Source organism: Thermobia domestica, chromosome 13 (genome assembly GCF_964235325.1).
Source record: "Thermobia domestica chromosome 13, izTheDome1.hap1.1, whole genome shotgun sequence".
Classification (NCBI taxonomy): domain Eukaryota; kingdom Metazoa; phylum Arthropoda; class Insecta; order Zygentoma; family Lepismatidae; genus Thermobia; species Thermobia domestica.
This window is the reverse complement of record NC_137466.1, coordinates 77,745,943-77,764,395: the sequence shown is the minus strand read 5'-3', so window position 1 is coordinate 77,764,395 and position 18,453 is coordinate 77,745,943. Positions and strand designations below refer to the sequence as shown.

At 36.7% G+C, this 18,453-nt stretch overlaps 2 protein-coding genes across 2 annotated transcripts in view; one reads left to right on the top strand and one right to left on the bottom strand.

Moving 5' to 3' along the window:
- LOC145668269 (COMM domain-containing protein 4) overlaps positions 1-18,453 on the bottom strand; it is a 323,145-nt gene that overhangs the window by 128,674 nt on the left and 176,018 nt on the right. The window lies entirely within an intron of this gene.
- Positions 1-18,453, top strand: part of LOC145669220 (uncharacterized) — a 55,689-nt gene that overhangs the window by 21,060 nt on the left and 16,176 nt on the right. Inside the window, exon 2 of the mRNA XM_081737550.1 lies at positions 17,681-17,761. Within this exon, the coding sequence (XP_081593676.1) occupies positions 17,684-17,761 (78 nt within the window). The 5' untranslated portion in view covers positions 17,681-17,683. The remainder of the gene's footprint in view (positions 1-17,680; positions 17,762-18,453) is intronic.

Below are 18,453 nucleotides of genomic sequence, written 5' to 3'. Positions count from 1 at the left end.
ACCGTAGCGCGTTCAAATTTTAAGGAACTCTCACCTAGAATCGAATCCAGGATCCATAGCATAAAAAGGTACGTAGTAGCCACTAAACCAGTATGGGGAGAGGTAGCCTTTATTTCAGGTTGTAACCCAATATAACTTTCCTCCGGAACAAGAAAACTCCAGAACTCGAACAACTTGGAAGTCCGAACGAAAAATACAAGTAAATATTACCCCGGATTTCGAACCTATATTGGAATGAAAACCCTAGCACGTTGTTTGTGTGCGTTGCGTACGTTTCCCCAGCGCTCGGGCTTCCCATATGCTTTATTGTTCAGTTCGTTGTTGGAAGCTGTAGTAAAGGCAACTCTGTGATTTTTCATGTTTTAAATTTTATTAATTTACATTCTTATTCAAATGTTATTTGTAAATATTTTACCTTAAAAATTAGTGTATCTACTTTAAAAAAAATTGAGTTCATGGGACTCAGTAATGGATTAATTCACTTTCTATTATCCTGAAGGGGGAAAAAGTTGTCTTGAAACTCGAACGATTTGCAACTTGAACGAGGTTCTGGAAAATATTAACTTCGAATTCCAAGATATAACTGTATATACTTGTTATAAGAGTGAACAAAATGAATAATATTCCTTCAGTTGCGCATTTGGAAAATAAAACGGTCATTCATCACTTACAAAAAGAAATTTGGCTTATTGTACAGGGTGTCCGAGAAGTCCTTCCCTGAATACAAAAATTGATAACTCAGGCTAGAAATAAGATAGAAATATGAAACTGGTGTTGAATTGTTTACAAACTATAAAAGTTTTTGTCTGTGTTAGGTTTGTTCTGTTTTACCAAGTCTCAATTTTGTTTGTTTTAGGTTTGTAGTACGTAAGTAAGAAGCCCAAGAAGCCATGCCAACCAACCAGGAGAAGGCACAGTGTGTCCTGTGGTACCATGAGACACGATCACCAACCACGGTGCAGAGACAGTTCCAGACAACATTTGGGATGACTCCACCTCTGCCGTGTCGTGACAAAACGCTGTAACTTTGGCGAAGAAGTTTTGCGAAAATGAGCCGTAAAGTTTTCATCCGAAAATGTGATATGTATCGTGTAGAACCAGTGTATCTTGTCTTTGGAAACACGTGGTTACATGTAATGTTACGTAAATGCATGTTGTGTGATTAATTTGGTGAAAATTGATTGGTTGACCATTATTGCCTAGTTACACTGGTTCTACACGATACAGATCACATTTTCGGATGAAAACTTTACGGCTTATTTTCGCAAAACTGCTCCGCCAAAGTTACAGCGTTTTGTCACGACACGGCAGACCTGATGTCAAGAGCATTAAAGCCTGGTATGAGAAGTTCAAGAACACAGGGTCGGTTGCTGACCTTCCGAGGTCTGGTCGACCAAGAACCTCAGCAGACACGGTGGAGGCTGTGCGGCAGTCTTTTCTGAGAAGTCCTAAGAAATCGGACTCATGTGGAAGTGTACTGATGTGACCAAAACTTTTATAGTTTGTAAACAATTCAACACCAGTTTCATTTGTACATTTTTTTTTAGTCTGTGACGTTCTTTTAAACATTCTTTAACGATACATCCCTTTGTATGATCTTTAAAATTTAAATATATGCTTGTGTAGGATGTACTAAGTTTAAATGTAAAATTTGTGCCGTTCTTTTAAAAATTTTGTAATGATATTTCTCTTTGTATGATCTTATTTAAAATTTATATATGCTTGTATAGGATGTATTAAATTTCAATTGTAGCTAGCGGAAATGCTTCATGGGAACTCATATGAGAGAATATTACATGAATTTGTCATCAGATAGCAGTGAGTAAAGAGTATGGTAGACAAACAGTAACTTTTACGGTAATTACATGTATCTTATTACGTAATGCAATTTGTACTTACATTCTGCCTCCTTTCTTGTAGCACATTTTGAAATTACCTATACTGAGTAAACAATGTTAACCCCATTTGATCACAATATCGAATATAACAAGTTTATGTTATGAAAGCTTCAATTTCTACATGTTCGTGTTATACGGATTCTCCGTAGCGTGTTTATTTTGTAATTTTCTCAGATTCAAAACACACTGGAAGTACAAATAAAAGAACAGAAAGTAGTTTAGATCCTAGTTTAACTAGAACATTCACTCAATATAATTTAGATATTGTATAAGAACGCAAAGCAAACCTAATACTTACGCTATTCTCTTATAGACTAATAAAAACCGTCCCTCTGTCTGGAAGTTCACGATACAATTTTGTCAAACAAACCAACGTAAATATAGCTATATTTAACATTTTCAAGGTTCACTGTTCTTCTGATTTGAAATTTGAAACGAAATAACGTTCTAATAATAAATATTTGGAAAAGTAAAATTTAGGATACAATACTGTCAATTGATATACTGGAAATAGGCTTCTATGCTATATGATAGACATGTAACGTAAAAATAGAGCATGTATCCAATTGGTAATAAGGTAAGGCTATCCGAACTCCCGAAATAAAGCACAATGATAGATATAACGTATTTGACGGATACCTAATGTACTAGACAAAAACGTGCTCGTGTTCCTTTTTTTAAAAAAAAATTTGACTGTACGTTACATCCTTATACAATATCGGGTGATGGACGAAAACATATTTTTCAACTACGTAGTATACTAGCCACTCTTCAGATTTTATTCGAAGCGTTTCATAGTGCTCTCAACAGGATTTTAATAGGGATCACGTGCAGTATACCTAAAGCTGGCACTACCCTCTCCGCTGGTTTAGTGGCAAGTACTCTTACTTCTCGTGAAAGGGGTCCCGAGTTCGTTTCTCGGAGGTCGCAGAAATTTAAAACGCAATAGTCATTCAAATTCCACTTTAGTACAACTATGTCTCATACAGCTTCGGGGCTAAAAGCGATCTTAAACTTTAATCCCACCAACCAACGAAAGCAGCCGGTATATGTATGAGACTTCAAAGGAGAGCCAATCAATTGTTGGATATCTACGAGTAGTTTTACTAGAGGTCTCCAGGACCGCCACTAGACTCCAACCATACATATTCGGGCTGGTTATTTTTTTAAATTATATTTCACCGTACCTCCGTAATTGTTTTCCATAATGTAAGATTATAATAAAGTGCCATTAACGCTCAATAGAGTACCCCTTATCACACATTCTGGCTCACTTAAATACAGAACATAATATCTACTAAACTTAAGAATTATAGATGAAGGCATAGTGACTCAGTGGTAGAGCGCTCACCTTTGGTGCCAGTGGTTCCTGGTTCGATTCCAGACCATGTGTTTGTGATAACAATACCATATCCGTGATCTTTCAAGAAGGTCTCCCACATTATCACTCCACCAATTATTTTATAATCATTCACTTCCATTATTCATCTGTTCCCCTTTAACCTAACGGACATATTCATTGGACGTTAAACTAGAAATTTGATTTCATTGTTGAAAAATACGAAAAATACTTGAGATCGGTGCGAAATTCTTGTATAGTCATTATATATTAGTCACTGTAATTGTATACCCCATCCATACTTTAAATAAATACAAGACATTTTGCGAGGGCGTGATAGTACATAGAAAACAGTTTAAAAAATCATTACTGAAAGTGGCTCATCAAACAGATATTGCTTGTGGAGGAGTTTCTGTCAGCAAGAGGCATCACCATCCATCATGTTCCGCTAGCACACGTTTCGATTAAAGAGTGAAAAAAATTACATGTGTTTCGTAATAGCCGTAAAACTCGCAGCGGTAACTGCAGACTTTGAATGCAATATTTATTTTTGTTCAATGTCTTAAGCCGGAAAATAAGATTCTGTTTCGAAAAGTTACAAAGGTGAATCACCACTATCTCATTTTAAATAAAATTCCGGTGCTGGTGTTACTTCGCATGCTTCTTCCGTTAAATTTTATTTTCTCTAATTAGAAAAAAGTAACACATAATGTTGTTTAGATCCTTGGAAACACTTAAAAGAAAGACACGTTAAGAAAGCTACACGTCATAGTATACTCTACAAGTTAAAAACATGGATATTGAATAAAAGGGTTTAAAAAAAATGACTTGACACATTCTGAAACGTTCAAATATGAATATGGTGAAAATGGGAAAATTTGCATGAAACAAAGGGAAAGCAATGAGGGAAAGTAGGTAGGATTTGTTCAAAATGTTTTCAATGTTGAAGGTATTGGGTAATGTATAAACGAAAAATTGGGCAAAATAGGGAAGAAAAGTATAATATTGTATAAGGATAGTAGGCCGGTTAGAAATTATTTACAAATAATATGTATTCTGAGAGGCGTGACGGAAGATATGATGGAAGTAAACAAGAAAGACAGAAATATTTCAACTGATAGAAGACCAATTCCTACATGAAACAAAGGGGGCATTGTGGATGGAAAAGCTACAATTTTCAACACAAAACTCTTCCCAGCACTGGGAGATAACATAAATTATATTCTATCAAAACATCTGCAATTAGTTATATTTAAATATACATAGATAATATAAATAAATGCATTTGATATGTAATTATATCGAGTATTACCCGCTTATTAACATTCAACCATAATACAACTATTTTTCTTCTTAACTTCTTATATAGTCTATAAATTTAAATAGAACACTTCTCTGCCCACTCTAATTTCTACAATTCCTTAGGCTTTTGTTTCACGATTGTAGTTACAGTAGGGATGCCTAATGATTTATGTTAAGTAAAACTGACGCTCCGAATAATAATACGGTAAAACCTGTCTTTGTTAGCCACCACCGATTCCACTGAAAAGAAGCCAACCTACATAGATGGCCAACATGCAGAATATGTATTTTGAGGCAATAACTACTATAGATTATAGTATATGTATATCTAATGAAACAATTATTTATTACCTGTGTATCAATCTTTATCTTATAAATTACCCTACGTTCCAATGAATAGTTAAGTGGATGATTTTCAACGGAACATTTATACCTAAGCAATAAACCACTACATTTTATATAATATGATGGGTCGAGAAAAGAGCAGTTTTTCCAAGTTTGATATCATGATACTCATTGTAAACTTACTTATTAATCTATATATATAAAAGAGAACGCACAAAATCCTTTGTCCGCTCATCACGCTAATACGGCTGAACCGATTTCTTTCATTTTTGGGGGGTTGTTAGGATTTGGACCCTAGATGGTTTTTATCATATCACTTTAATTTTCAATTACCAGTGTCTTGAGATAATTGACCAATCAGGTGTCAATACGTACAAAAAATCCTTTGTTCGCTCATCACGCTAATACGGCTGAACCGATTTCTTTCATTTTTGGGGGGTTGTTAGGATTTGGACCCTAGATGGTTTTTATCATATCACTTTAATTTTCAATTACCAGTGTCTTGAGATAATTGACCATTCAGGTGTCCATACGTACAAATCCTTTGTTATTAGTTCATCATAGGTATAAAAATAAACGTATTTATATGCAACCCGCATGACCCTGTGACTCGGCGGGTTAACATAACTGACAGGCGCTATAAATCACTTGAAAGCGAAAAAGTAAAAATTATCTAAGTAACAAAGTTTATTGCGTTCCGGGATGACCGCAGCGAAGCGGGGCGGGTTGGGGTGACCGCAGCGAAGCGGGGCGGGTTAACATAAATGACAGGCGATATAATGTTAACATTTACTGCAATCTACTATGGTTTTTATCATATCACTTGAAAGCGAAAAAGTAAAAATTATCTAATTAACAAGGTTTATTGCGTTCCGGGGTGACCCCAGCGAAGCGGGGTGAACGCTGCTAGTTCTTATTATAGAAAAAATGCATACAACCCAGGTACTCCCAGATTCATAGCGAATTGAATGGAATCGAATTGGACCTAACAGTTCCACGTCGTTGCAAATGACGCACCTATCTTAGGTATTTTTACAGATAACCATCAATGGCTGCAAATGATGCACTTGAATTTTTTTTTTTTTATGGCCGCAAATAATGTGGCCACAAATGACCTACACTGTCAGCAGGGAAATGCCCGCTACATCACCACCCCTCGATTCCGATACAGCTGATCCTACCGATTTTAATAAGATTTACATTTGGGATTCTGCGGGTCATTTGAAGCCTTGCGTGTTAGTAAATGTTCTTGTAGTATGAAATATACGCATACGGTAATTCTTTCTTCGAAGTTTAGTTAGTATAATGTATATTCTGGAAATCGCGGTTGCCATTTCGTACATAAGTCATACAACAATTAGTTTCTTTTGTTAAATTTGTTAAGATCTTAACGTCCTTTTCAACAGCTACGCTCAATGAAACGTGAAACGTAAACGAGAGATCTGAACCACATGAGCTCCCATCGAGACATAAAAAGAAAAAGCTCCCTCGTATATAAATTACTGAATTACTGGCACTTTAAATTTCTTGCGAACTCGTATCTAATTATGACGGACTTCTTGCTTTTATATATTTACAGGAGCGTATGGCATGGTCATATTTGGTGTTCGTAACCCAGATCTCTTGAAGGTTAGATAGTCTAGTCGGGAAACAAAATGTTCTATACAGGAGGGTAACTACCTCGTAAGTTCGGTTTGCGTAAAAGTGCAAAGAAAAATCACACTCAACTCGTCTCGGAAGGGATATATGGTAAGCGCACAGACTCAAATTCGACTTCCAGTGAGCGTTTATGTGGTTTGTATCCCACGTTAAACTGTAGATTTATGTCTCATATAGCCTCTGTAGTGAAATGGACGCTAAACTCCAAATCAACTAATCATGAGATAGGCAATTCTACACTTGTTTAAATAATTTTATTTCTTTAAGTTCAACATTCAATCAAATTACGACTAATTCCCTTCCGTCCCCCTCCCCCAAATAACAAAGTGGATTTCAGAAACATTTTTGTGAACTTCCAACAAATCAATTTTCTACAGAAGAAATAATTTAATACATGCGAGAATGAGTCGTAAGTCTTGTACTATTCCTATAGATATACAACATATCTGTATATACTACAATTACAGTACAATGAAAGTAGATGACCATTCAAGTATAGCCCCTCCTGTTGGATTATCTGTAGCCCTATTCCTGCCAGTTCCTTGATTCTGCGTTGATATCACGTCATGTCCTTTGAAGGCAAAACAGTCAGTCACTGCTGTTTCTACCTCCTGCTGGCTGGTGGAGCACTGTGATTTCAGGAAATGCGTCGTGGCTCGTAACAGATAGTAATCTGAAGGGACAAAGTCAGGCTTATATGCCAAGTGTAGCATGATTTCGATGCCATCAAATTCCTGGATGTTTTCAGCGGTTTTCGAGCCCATTGTGATTTTGAATTATCCTATTCCAGCAGGACGAGTTTTCAGTTCACCAATGCTAGATATTTTTCGACGTATTGCAGCACACATCCGCTCCATCTGTTGCGGAATAAAGGTCGATATTGATGGTACCGACCGTTAGGTACGATCTCGAAGTGAATTACTCCCTAGTTCAGCAATACATAGAGAAGGTCTTTATCTTCGAAACGACATTCTTTGACAATCGGTACTGGAAGTTGATTCTTACTAAACTATTTGTTTCCTTTCTTTTTCTTTTTATCTTTTTCCTTTCTTTCTTTCTTTTTTCTTTTACACATTTAGATTTTGGAAAACTACCCACTTTCGTCGTATGTGACAACCTGTTTCACGAAATGCACTTCACGTGGATTTTGCAGCAGTTATCGGCACATATGCACTCTCCTATCGGCCTGAGCTGGGGTCAACTTATATGGCACAATGCAGCAACTCCTAATGGTTTTCCCGAGTTCGTCAAGTTGATGACATGCCGAGATTGATTTGACAATCATTGTGTGATGGAGGAATGATTTTCCTCAATGGCGTGTCGTATGACTTCAGAATCTATTACTCTGGAACAGCCGAACCTTGGCTGACCTTCAACATTTTTACAGCCTGCACGAAATTTCTGGAATCAAGTTGTGTCGTGGTTCGATGCACTTTTCACTTTCTCATGATAAATGTTTTGGGTTGCTGCTGCAGCTTATATCCGAATTCGAATTCATACAGTAACAGTTCACGTATCACACGTTGTTGAGCACTCAGCGTCACTACCACTAAAAATTCATCGAAGATACTGACGGAGTGGCGACCTCCGTGCTCAATAGTCTGCATTGCACACTACGTTTTCGGCTAATTTGACCCTGTACTTACTTTTATCACGGCGTAAACCACGCAAGCTATTTAGATTATGGAAATATTGCAAAGCTATAGTTTATCCTTGTATTTAGGGTTAGCAGAAATAATGCAGTACGTGGTAAACTACACAGGAAAAACTTAGGTGGCATACGTAAAAACGTAGGTTACATGCGTAAATCCTGTAGTTTTTGGACTTGTGACTATAGGTATCATCCTGCAGAAAACGTATGTTTTGTTTTATAATATTTCCGTATAAGTGTTTCAACTATACGTACTTTCCGAATGAAAGAAATAACTGTATATAGGCGGAAAGGATCTCACATACAAATGGACGTATATAACATATAGTTGACGTATGTAACGTACGTATATGTATTTGATATAGGGAAGACTGTTAGATGTCAGATATCCTGCACCGACATGATGTAACATATAAGCGGGAAATATGCAGTACGTGAGTAGTATATGGATAACTTATGCTCCGCACAGATTTCTGTAGTAAACTTATCAATCCCGTATATTTATACATTATACAGCTGTCTGAATAACGGATTTTTCTCAGCGTAATATTAGAATTATTGTTTAATCCAATAATTGTTTCTAACAAGAAACTTAATGTTATAAAATGAAATTACACGAAATACAAAATCAAAAAAGAATACTCTTAAAATGATGCAATTATGGTCCATTAAAACCATAGTTACTAATCTCTCTCATTCTTTCTCTTTTTTCCTCTCTGAGTTTGAAAATAATGATGAAGCTCCCGGGTGTAGATGTGTTGTGAGGAAACACTGTACTGTATATATGTGATATGATTAAAGTCGTACGCCAAGATCAATTTAAACGTCGTTCAATTATGAATGAGACTTCAAAAGATCTCCACCACTGCGAACTTCTCTATATCCTCTTAACAGAAAAGACGCTACAGTTAATTGGTTTCGCTAAGCCTTAAAGATCGTTGAGTAAACGATAATATCCATTTCTTATTCCCTCTGCTGACTTCTGTTTTGTTACAGTTGCGATGAAATTAAAAATAAATAAAATATCCAGAAGTATATATGTATTAGTTATTTCCTTGCTTCCGCTCTACAGCACTTTACTTAAGAATTCGCAAACGAAGAACAAAAATGTTCTATCCAAGTTCACTGCCAGATCTAGGTGTAAGGCCTCTATATCTCTATAGTAGCTTCTTTCACTCTTCCGTACTTCACCCGCGACCACTTCTAATGAGGAGCATGAAGATGTGGGTTATAAGATATATATGTATATATATATATATGTATATATATATATATATATATATATATATATATATATATATATATATATATATATATATATGAGTTGAACAAAAAATCTAAAACGTTTGTAAAAGTGTGAAAATCATGCCTATAGTGCGGGGCCTCCTTTTGCGTCCAAAACAGCTTGGATCCGACGTGGATTGGACGTAAACAGCTCTGAATCGTGGTGTGTGGAGTTTTGTACCACTGTTCCTCGAAAACATACTCCAGTTCCTTAAGGGATGCTGGTGGAGGATAATGAGACCGAACACGCCTTTCTAACTCAGACCACACTGGCTCAATGATGTTCAGATCTGGTAATTGTGGGACCCAGGGGAGGTGTGATAGCTCCTGATCATGCTCCTCAAACCATGATTTCACCGTTTTTGCAGCGTGACAGGGTGCCAAATCATCTTAGTAGATGACATCACCATCAGGGGACAATATTTGGGCCACGGGTAGAACCTGGTCCCCCAAAATGGCATCATACGCCTTAGCATTCATCATTCTATGCAGGGCTATGATGGGACCTGCCGAAAACCACCTTATCACTGCCCATACTGTAACAGAACCACCCCCATGCTTTACAATTGGGAGCAGACAGTCTGTATCATAGGCCTGCGACGGTGTTCTCCATACGTAAATACGACCAGTTGTTGGAAAGAAGGTGAAGGTCGATTCGTCGGACCACATTACGTGTTTCCACTGCTCATGAGTCCACGCCTTGTGGTCCTTGCACTACTGGATACGCCTCTTCGCATTTACTGCTGTGACCAGGGGTTTGGTGATAGCGGCCCTGAAATGAATTTTCATTTTATGAAGTTCCCGTCTCACTGTTTTCGATGAAACCGGGTTCGTAGGCTGGAATTGAGTTCAGACGTAATTTTCATTGCAGTGTTCTTCTTTTTAGCTGCTACAATCCGTTTTAATGCCCTCCGGTCCCTATATGACAGGATTGTCTTTCGACCACTGTTGTGCTTTGCAGACGTCGTTTGCCCATGAATTGTGTATGCCTTCGTGACATTGGACACAGTGCCTTTCGATACCCACACAATGTTCACCACTGTTGCCACTGAAGCTCCAATCAGACGGGCACCAACGATCATGCCTCTTTGGAAGTCTTTCAGGTTGCCCATTTTACAGCACCACTTTCACACCACGACACTCACAGGTGAACTGATTACTGGTGACGGAAGAGGAAGGTTCACATGACGCATTCAAAACAAAAAAAAAAAAAAAAAAAAACGATCGGCAACCGCAACACGTGTTGTACAGTGGAGGGCCATACTTACGTGTCTTGTATGAAGTGTTTTTACATTTTTTGTACAACCCCTATATATATATATAAGGTGTTTCAAAACAACACCGATAATATTTGGGAGGTGATTCCTGACACAAAGATAAGACAAAAAATATAGAAAAACCTGAGTGCACAAATGCTTCTTTTCTAATTTATAGGCTGTCGGAAACATGAAAAAATGAACTTTTAAAGGTCCATAACTCCAAAACCATGGGACCTACCTGATCGGGCCAAGACTTCGCTTAGGAACTAATATGTACTCTATCTAAAAATCGATATCTCAGAATTCTGAGATACTTCCAAGACAATTTTTAGAGGGAGTTTGGCTACGGGCACATAATTTGAAGTACTCACCAACTCCCTCTATAAAAATTGTTGCGGAAGTGCCGCAGGATTCTGAAATATGGATATTTGGATAGAGCACATACTAGTTCCCAAGTGAAGTCTTGTCCCCATCAGGTAGGTCCCATAGTTTTGGCGCTATGGACCTTTAAAGTTCATTTGTTCATGTTTTCAGCAGACTATAACTCTGAAAGGAAGCATTTGTGCATCCAGGTTGGTAGATACTTTTTGTCTTATCTTAGTGTTAGGAATCACCTCCCAAACATTGTTGTTGGTGTTGTTTTGAAACACCCCAACACGTCGTTTGAAAAAAGTCAAATTTTCAATTCCCTGTAACTTTGTTTCTACGTAATTGTTTGAAATACGCCATATGACCGTAGAATTGGGCATTAAGTTACTTTGGATGTACATTACTCTGTTCGTCTCACTTGCGTTATGTTTGTAATTCTGTTACGTTCTTAGTTTGCAATACTGCATAACAAGTGGGGTATTGTATGTTTCTTTTTATAAGTAGATTTGAAATATGTAAGAACTTGATGTAGTGCTATTTGAAAATACAACTTTATGTTGGGTTAGCAACACTGTTAACTTGTAATATTACAGAGTATACGAAACAATGTCCTCCTGCCAACAGTTAAAAGTTACAAAGGCGTACCAAGGTAAATTACTCACTCTGTATCTACTAGGCCCAATTTAACCAACGAAATTAACAACTAGCGTGTCATAAAGGTGTATCATGAAACTGTTTCATAATTCGGCTTATCTCTTTCCTTTCCTTGTTTGATATCTCTTTCTCTTATTTTTGAAACAAAATTGGCTTATGATGAAATGTACAAAAATACAAACAAAAATAATGATAGATATCAGTAATCACAGAATTTGTTATTAATTTGCATATTTCTTGAGAATGAATGATAAATCTATTAGCGATACGTTTTAAAAATAAATAGTTTCAGCACTTCCTATATGTCATTCTTGTCCCTTAATTCGCCTATATGCAAAATTAGAACAAGGCCCGATGTTCGATTTATGGATGTCCTAATATTCATCCATCATAAAATATAACAAAAATACTTGATATAAAATTTCTTAACCCTAGCGGAATACTAAACTGTGAATTTCATATCATCTGTAACTAATTGAAATACATTGTATGCCATTAAGATTGATACATGCCTACATATTATATAAAGGTAACAAAGAAAGTTCTGTCGCTTTTTGTGGAGGTCTGTATTCAATTAGCCCTCACACCGTGAGTTGAATGCGAATGGAGATAAGGCGTAGGTCAGTTCTTGGTGTGGGTATATACTACCTGGTTCAGTTACATCGTGAACTAACGTAAGGACAGAGTGAACATGGGACCTCCATAGAGCGTCATAAGGGCGTGTATGCTGTACAAATTCAAACTGGGGTCAAACGCCGCTGCAGTGGCCCGGAAGATATACCAGGCCTTTGGTGAGGGTGTTGTGACTGCGCGGACAGTGGAGAGGTGGTGTAACAAGTTTAAGGACGGAGAAGAATCACTCAAAGACGCACCACGTGCCAGAAGACCAACATATGTACATAATGAAGACCTTCAGGCAGCAATTGAGGCGAACGGTGACCCGACATGTGAGGAACTGGGAATACAATTCAGTGCGTGTGGGAAAACAATTCGGCAGCACCTCAATCAACTTGGGAAGCACTACAAGTTGGGCCGATGAGTCCTACGTGATTTGACTCCGGACCAGACGGCAACGCGAGCAGACACCAGTGTTTCCTTGCTGTCTCGTCTGAGGAAGGATCCATTTCTGGACACGGTGTTGACATATGATGAAAAGTGCGTCCTGTACGAAGCTCTGTCATGAGTAGAGATGCAAGGGCTCGGAAAAAAACCGGCTTTTTTGAAAAAAAAACTCGGTTTTTTCTGCTTCGCTTTTTTGCTTGGGAAATTTTGGGCTTTTTTCAAAATTCTGCTTTAAATTGATAAACCAGATTTTGTTTCGCTTCTCTAAAACACAAAAAGTCATTTAATTAGTGGTTGACGCCGATAATAATATAAAACCTCGAAAATAAACCATGAATTTCGAAAAGATATTTCAAACAGTTTTACTTCTCAACATATTTACATTATGAATTCCAAAGGATTAACCAATGTATATAATAAGAATTTTTTTAAACCTCCTACATACAAAAGTAAGCAGGGTTGGCAAGAGCCATGGTTGTTTTTGAAAATACCAAAAACCCGTTTTTTGGGGGGGAGTTTAAACTAGGCTTTTTTGGTTTAAACCAGTTTTTTGGGGGGGTTAGATATTTTGCTTTATGTATTTATATTACATATTGACAGAAATAAGTTTGTTTCGCCTTGGTGTTATTATGCAACAACGGGGTTATGCTGGAAGAGGTCACATAAGCTTAAAGAAGTCCGGTCAGTAAATTTCTTAAATTGAGAAACTCCCGCCCTAGCCATCGGCAAAACCCCGTCATTACTCTAAATATAAAACAATAACGGGAAAAATCCTGTTATTGCTTTGCATGCAAAATTTAAAGGTCAACGTATCATAATCAGTACGCTAAAACTGAGGTATTAAATTACAAATTTAGTGCGTACATATCATTGAAAGTACAATCCAAGCTAATGTTGGAAGCTACGTAGGCAATCGATAAATTTTGTCAATTTATATCAGTATATTTAAGCAACCTTGGCGTCTTTATAAAACAACAGGCATTCAGGCATGCAGAAATATACAATTTAGTTTCGTTTCGTATGTTCAGGTTTAACATCCTTACGTAATACCGAGGTTATCAAGAAGAAGACTTTCGCTTAAAGTGACATCCGAACCGCTACTTTGTTTACGCATGAAAGAAGGGTTGTGGTTCGACCGAGAATTGAACATGGGACACCTTGATTAAAAGGTGAAAAGGAAATAAAACTAATGCAGATGGTTTGATGTATGGAAACGTCACCATGAAGTTCACACGATTCGCATTTTTCGTACCTTTTATTTTTTTTCGGTTTAAACCAGTTGTTTATTTAAAAAAAGAAGAAAAACAGCTGGTGAAAACCAGCCAACCCTAAAAGTAAATACTTCTTTTAAAAAAATACTCAAATAAGTAGCAAAATTCTATGCAGTATTTTTACTTCAAAATATTCCATACCCTCTTTTTGGAACAAAATAAAATTAAAATAAAACACAAGAAAAATACTTAGATTTATATGATACACTTAAAGGCTGCACACCTAGAGCTTTTGGTTTTGTATATTCTTGAAATTCTACAGTTTTATATAAGCACCATCACGGTTTATTCAGTCCTCAAGTTTTCTGTATTTTTAACAAGAGGGATTGAAAATGAAGGGTGTGAGATAAGAACATGGTAACCCATAATTTTACTATTTTAAGAAATTACAAATTTTCTGTTGCACAATCCATTTTGAAAGTCGGAAAGCTGATTTTTCACATAAGTCTATACATGAGGGATTAAACGAAGCGGTATGCGTTGCTGCCTATCTGATGCTGCATAACTCAGCAATTGAAAATTTGTTAGTTACCATGTTCTTGGCTCACACCCTTCATATCATTATGGAACTCTCCCCACCCCACCAACACACACACAAAAAAAAGGACTACGGAATATATTTAAGTTAAGATAAATACAACTGCACAACAAACATGATTGATTGGAGCTTTTGCGCTTCTATCTAGAAGTCCGGAATTCAACTCAGCATTCGAACATTGTGACAAAACTTTTCTTCATTCCATCTATGAAGTAGAAATAGTGCGTGTATATACTGTGAGTTGGCTGACTTCATTTCTTATTGTTTTTAAATCGTTATTATTACTAATTACCAGCAGTGACGGTTTTGCGAGGGTTAGGGGGGGGCGGTCTTTCGGACTGAAGCCTGTTCCCCAAAATTACGGAATGTCTAAAACAAACGAAATATATATTAGTTATGCCTTTACTCATAAACTTTAAGCTGCCGTCAAATAAAAATTACGAATGTTTAGAAAAACTAAACATTAGTAAGAAAAAAACCCTCCCAAAATACTTTTCTAAATCCGCCACTGATTCTCAGTATAAAATGATCTTCAAGGTTGTATCCGGAAGATTATCGCTAAATATATAAACGAAACGAAATACAGTATTAGTTATGCCTGTACTCATAAACTTCAACCTCCTCCCAAATAAAATTAGGAGATTTTAGAAAATGAAACAATCAGAGAAACCCGTCCCAAAGTACGTTTCTAAATCCGCTACTGATTATTTGTATAAATTAGTATTCAAGGTTGTTCGTTGCACAGCTACAGTATAACAGAAATGTGGAAGTACGGTTAGACGGATATATTGAAAAAGGTACGCTTTGACGGATATATAGAAAAACGTAAGTTTAACTTCTGCGTTAGAAGCTAGAATACTAAGCTCTTAGAAATGAAACAGACGACAAACTGAAATGATATTGAGAAGAAAAAATATCGATAACTCAAAAGTTAAATAGCCTCTAAAATTGCCCTCAAATACTACATTCTTCATGTTAGCTTTAATTCGTAAAACATGTGCTCCATCCATCTTGATGGTGAATTTTAGAGCGAAATATGGCATTTAGGTCATGGAATTCTTATCTAAGTATAGAATATACTATAAGAAAGCTATTTAGATAGAAAAATCATGAAAATGAAAAAAGACAAAATTTCCAAAATTCTCGTTTTTTTCCAAAAAAGCCGGCTTTTATGTGAAAAAAACCATCGATTCAAAAAAGCCGGCTTTTTTGCATCCCTAGTCATGAGTGGTTAACATCCCATTAACCTGTTCCAAAACAGCCGAAACCAACACTGCAGCAAAAAAAGATCCTTCTGTGTGTTTGGTGGACTGCTCGCGGCATCGCGCATTGGGAACTGCTACCAGCTGGTCAGAGCATCAATGCAATTGTGTACTGTCAGCAGTTGATCTGTGTTCAAGAAAAACCCAAAACTCTGGAGCCAGCACTTCTAAATCGCAAAGGGTCCTCATGTTACAGGACAACGCTAAACCCCAGGTGGCTAGGATGACCCGGGACACCACTCTATGCTTTGGATGGGAAACACTGTTACATCCGCCATACTCCCCAGACATTGCACCGTCCAATTATCACCTGTTCCATTCCTTGCACAATTATTTTAGAGGACGCCAGTTCAAATCCCTAGTAGAAGTGCAAAATGCACTTGATACCTTCTTCGTTGCACGGTCCAGCAAGTTCTACCGTGATGGAATCCATGGCTTTCCATAACGTTGGAAGAAGGTCGTCGATGCTGATGGGGACAATTTTTGATTTTTCAGGTACGTCTTGGGTGAGATATCGATGTTCAAAGGTGGTGAGTGAAAAAGCGACAGAACTTTCTTGATTACCTTTATATATGTATGTATGTATGTATGTATGTATATATATATATATATATATATATATATATATATATATATATATATATGTGTGTGTGTGTGTGTGTGTGTGTGTGTGTGTGTGTGTGTGTGTGTGTGTGTGTTAGAGGTCTGCACGGGTTTGGGCCGTGCCCGCGGGCCGAACTCGGGCTTACAAAGCATAGATCGCTTCGGGCTCGGGCCGAGCACGGACCGTAAATGTTTGAATATGCAACCATATTTCTCGGGCCTGTTCGGGCCTATCTTTGTAAAAATACTATACAACGATATTTATCAAATTGTTCTTTCTGGAGAACTTTTAAAGCATAACTGTAAAATGAAATCTCTAACTGTTCTAAAAAATATAATTTTGCGTTACTAATTAAGTTTCTATAATTCGAGCTTATTTCGGGCTCATTTGATTATCACACGAGCTCGGGCCGGGCTCGAGCCTAAAGGCTAAAACATACTTTGGACTCGTATCCGGCCTCACATTATAAATTCACGGGCCGGGCCGGGCCGGGCGTGGGCTAAAAATTCCGGCCCGTGCACATCTCTAGTGTATGTGAGGGGTATGTGTGTGTGTGAAATAAACTCGAAACCATGGTCTCCAGCATAGGAAGCACGAGTTTGGTTCCCTCTGTATTTTATCCCTTTTTTAAAAGAATGAATAAGAAATTCCAACTAACATATCTACCCAGTTGTTATGTACACTTATGTCCAAAATTATTGTCGCGTGTCTATTAATGTTTTTGTAGGAATATAATTTGAAAACGAATTTGCCCGATATTTCTTATAATGTTAGTATGTGTATAATCGGCAAAGATATGTATGTGGAAAATTTCATGTCAAAAGAGCAGTAAAGAAGAACAATAAAACGAAAATAAAACTTTCTTGTCCATTTAGCAACATTTTGTTTTACTAATTCTTATTTTCGTATCTATAATTCTTTTCCTATGAAATTTATCACAAATATACATTTGCCGATTATATACATAGTATCAGTATTAAAAGTACTCTGCAAAATCATTATCAAACTATATTCTTACAAGAAGACAGTTATAGATATGCGACAATCATTTTGGACATGAGTGTAGATCAAAATAAATGTAAATCAACTAAGAAATGACGAATCCATACTAGGAATAAAGCTTCATTTAGCATATAACCAGATAAATGTCTGTAATATAATGTAAAAAATGCTATATTTTCAGGCAATGAAGATGCAAGCTTCCCGATATCTCTGTATGTTCCTGTGTTTGCGATATGTTTACGGAACTACCTTACCAGAACATGTAAGTATTCTTATTTTAGAAATGTGAATCAAAACCTTCTTGTGATGGTGTGTAAACATTTATTTATTGATGTGGGTACGAATATATTCTAATATTTACGAAAATATATACATTTTATGATATATATGTATTCAACAGTGCACTAAAAATCATGTTTATATTTCTCAGAATATGGTTGATTATTGATTAACTGACTGGAGTTTAAATGTTTCTCTTCTGCACAGAGATTACATATCAGGTGTAACTACGTCTTAAAATTGGATCCGAACCAACACTCAAGTTCTTATTCGAGATTCTCCCATCGACAAATCAAACTAGGCGCAATACACTCAACTCAGGAAGCACAACGTAGCCATTCGGCCGAGAAGAAATAACATCATTAATAATAAATACACTGTTGTTTCACGACAGACACGAGTACATGGAATAAAAGACCTTTGCAAGTACCATGACGGTGTTTATATCTTCAACTTTAGAAGCCAATGACTGCAACCTATGGTAAAACCTGTCGTGTACAACGACGTGGTAGTACATCACCTTGATTCTACTAACAGTGCAAGTTAACCCAAGCAGCTACCAAAACTGCGTTTGTTACTCGTAGAATTTATTACTATTCACTAATAATAATAATAATAATAATAATAATAATAATAATAATAATAATAATAATAATAATAATAATAATAATAATA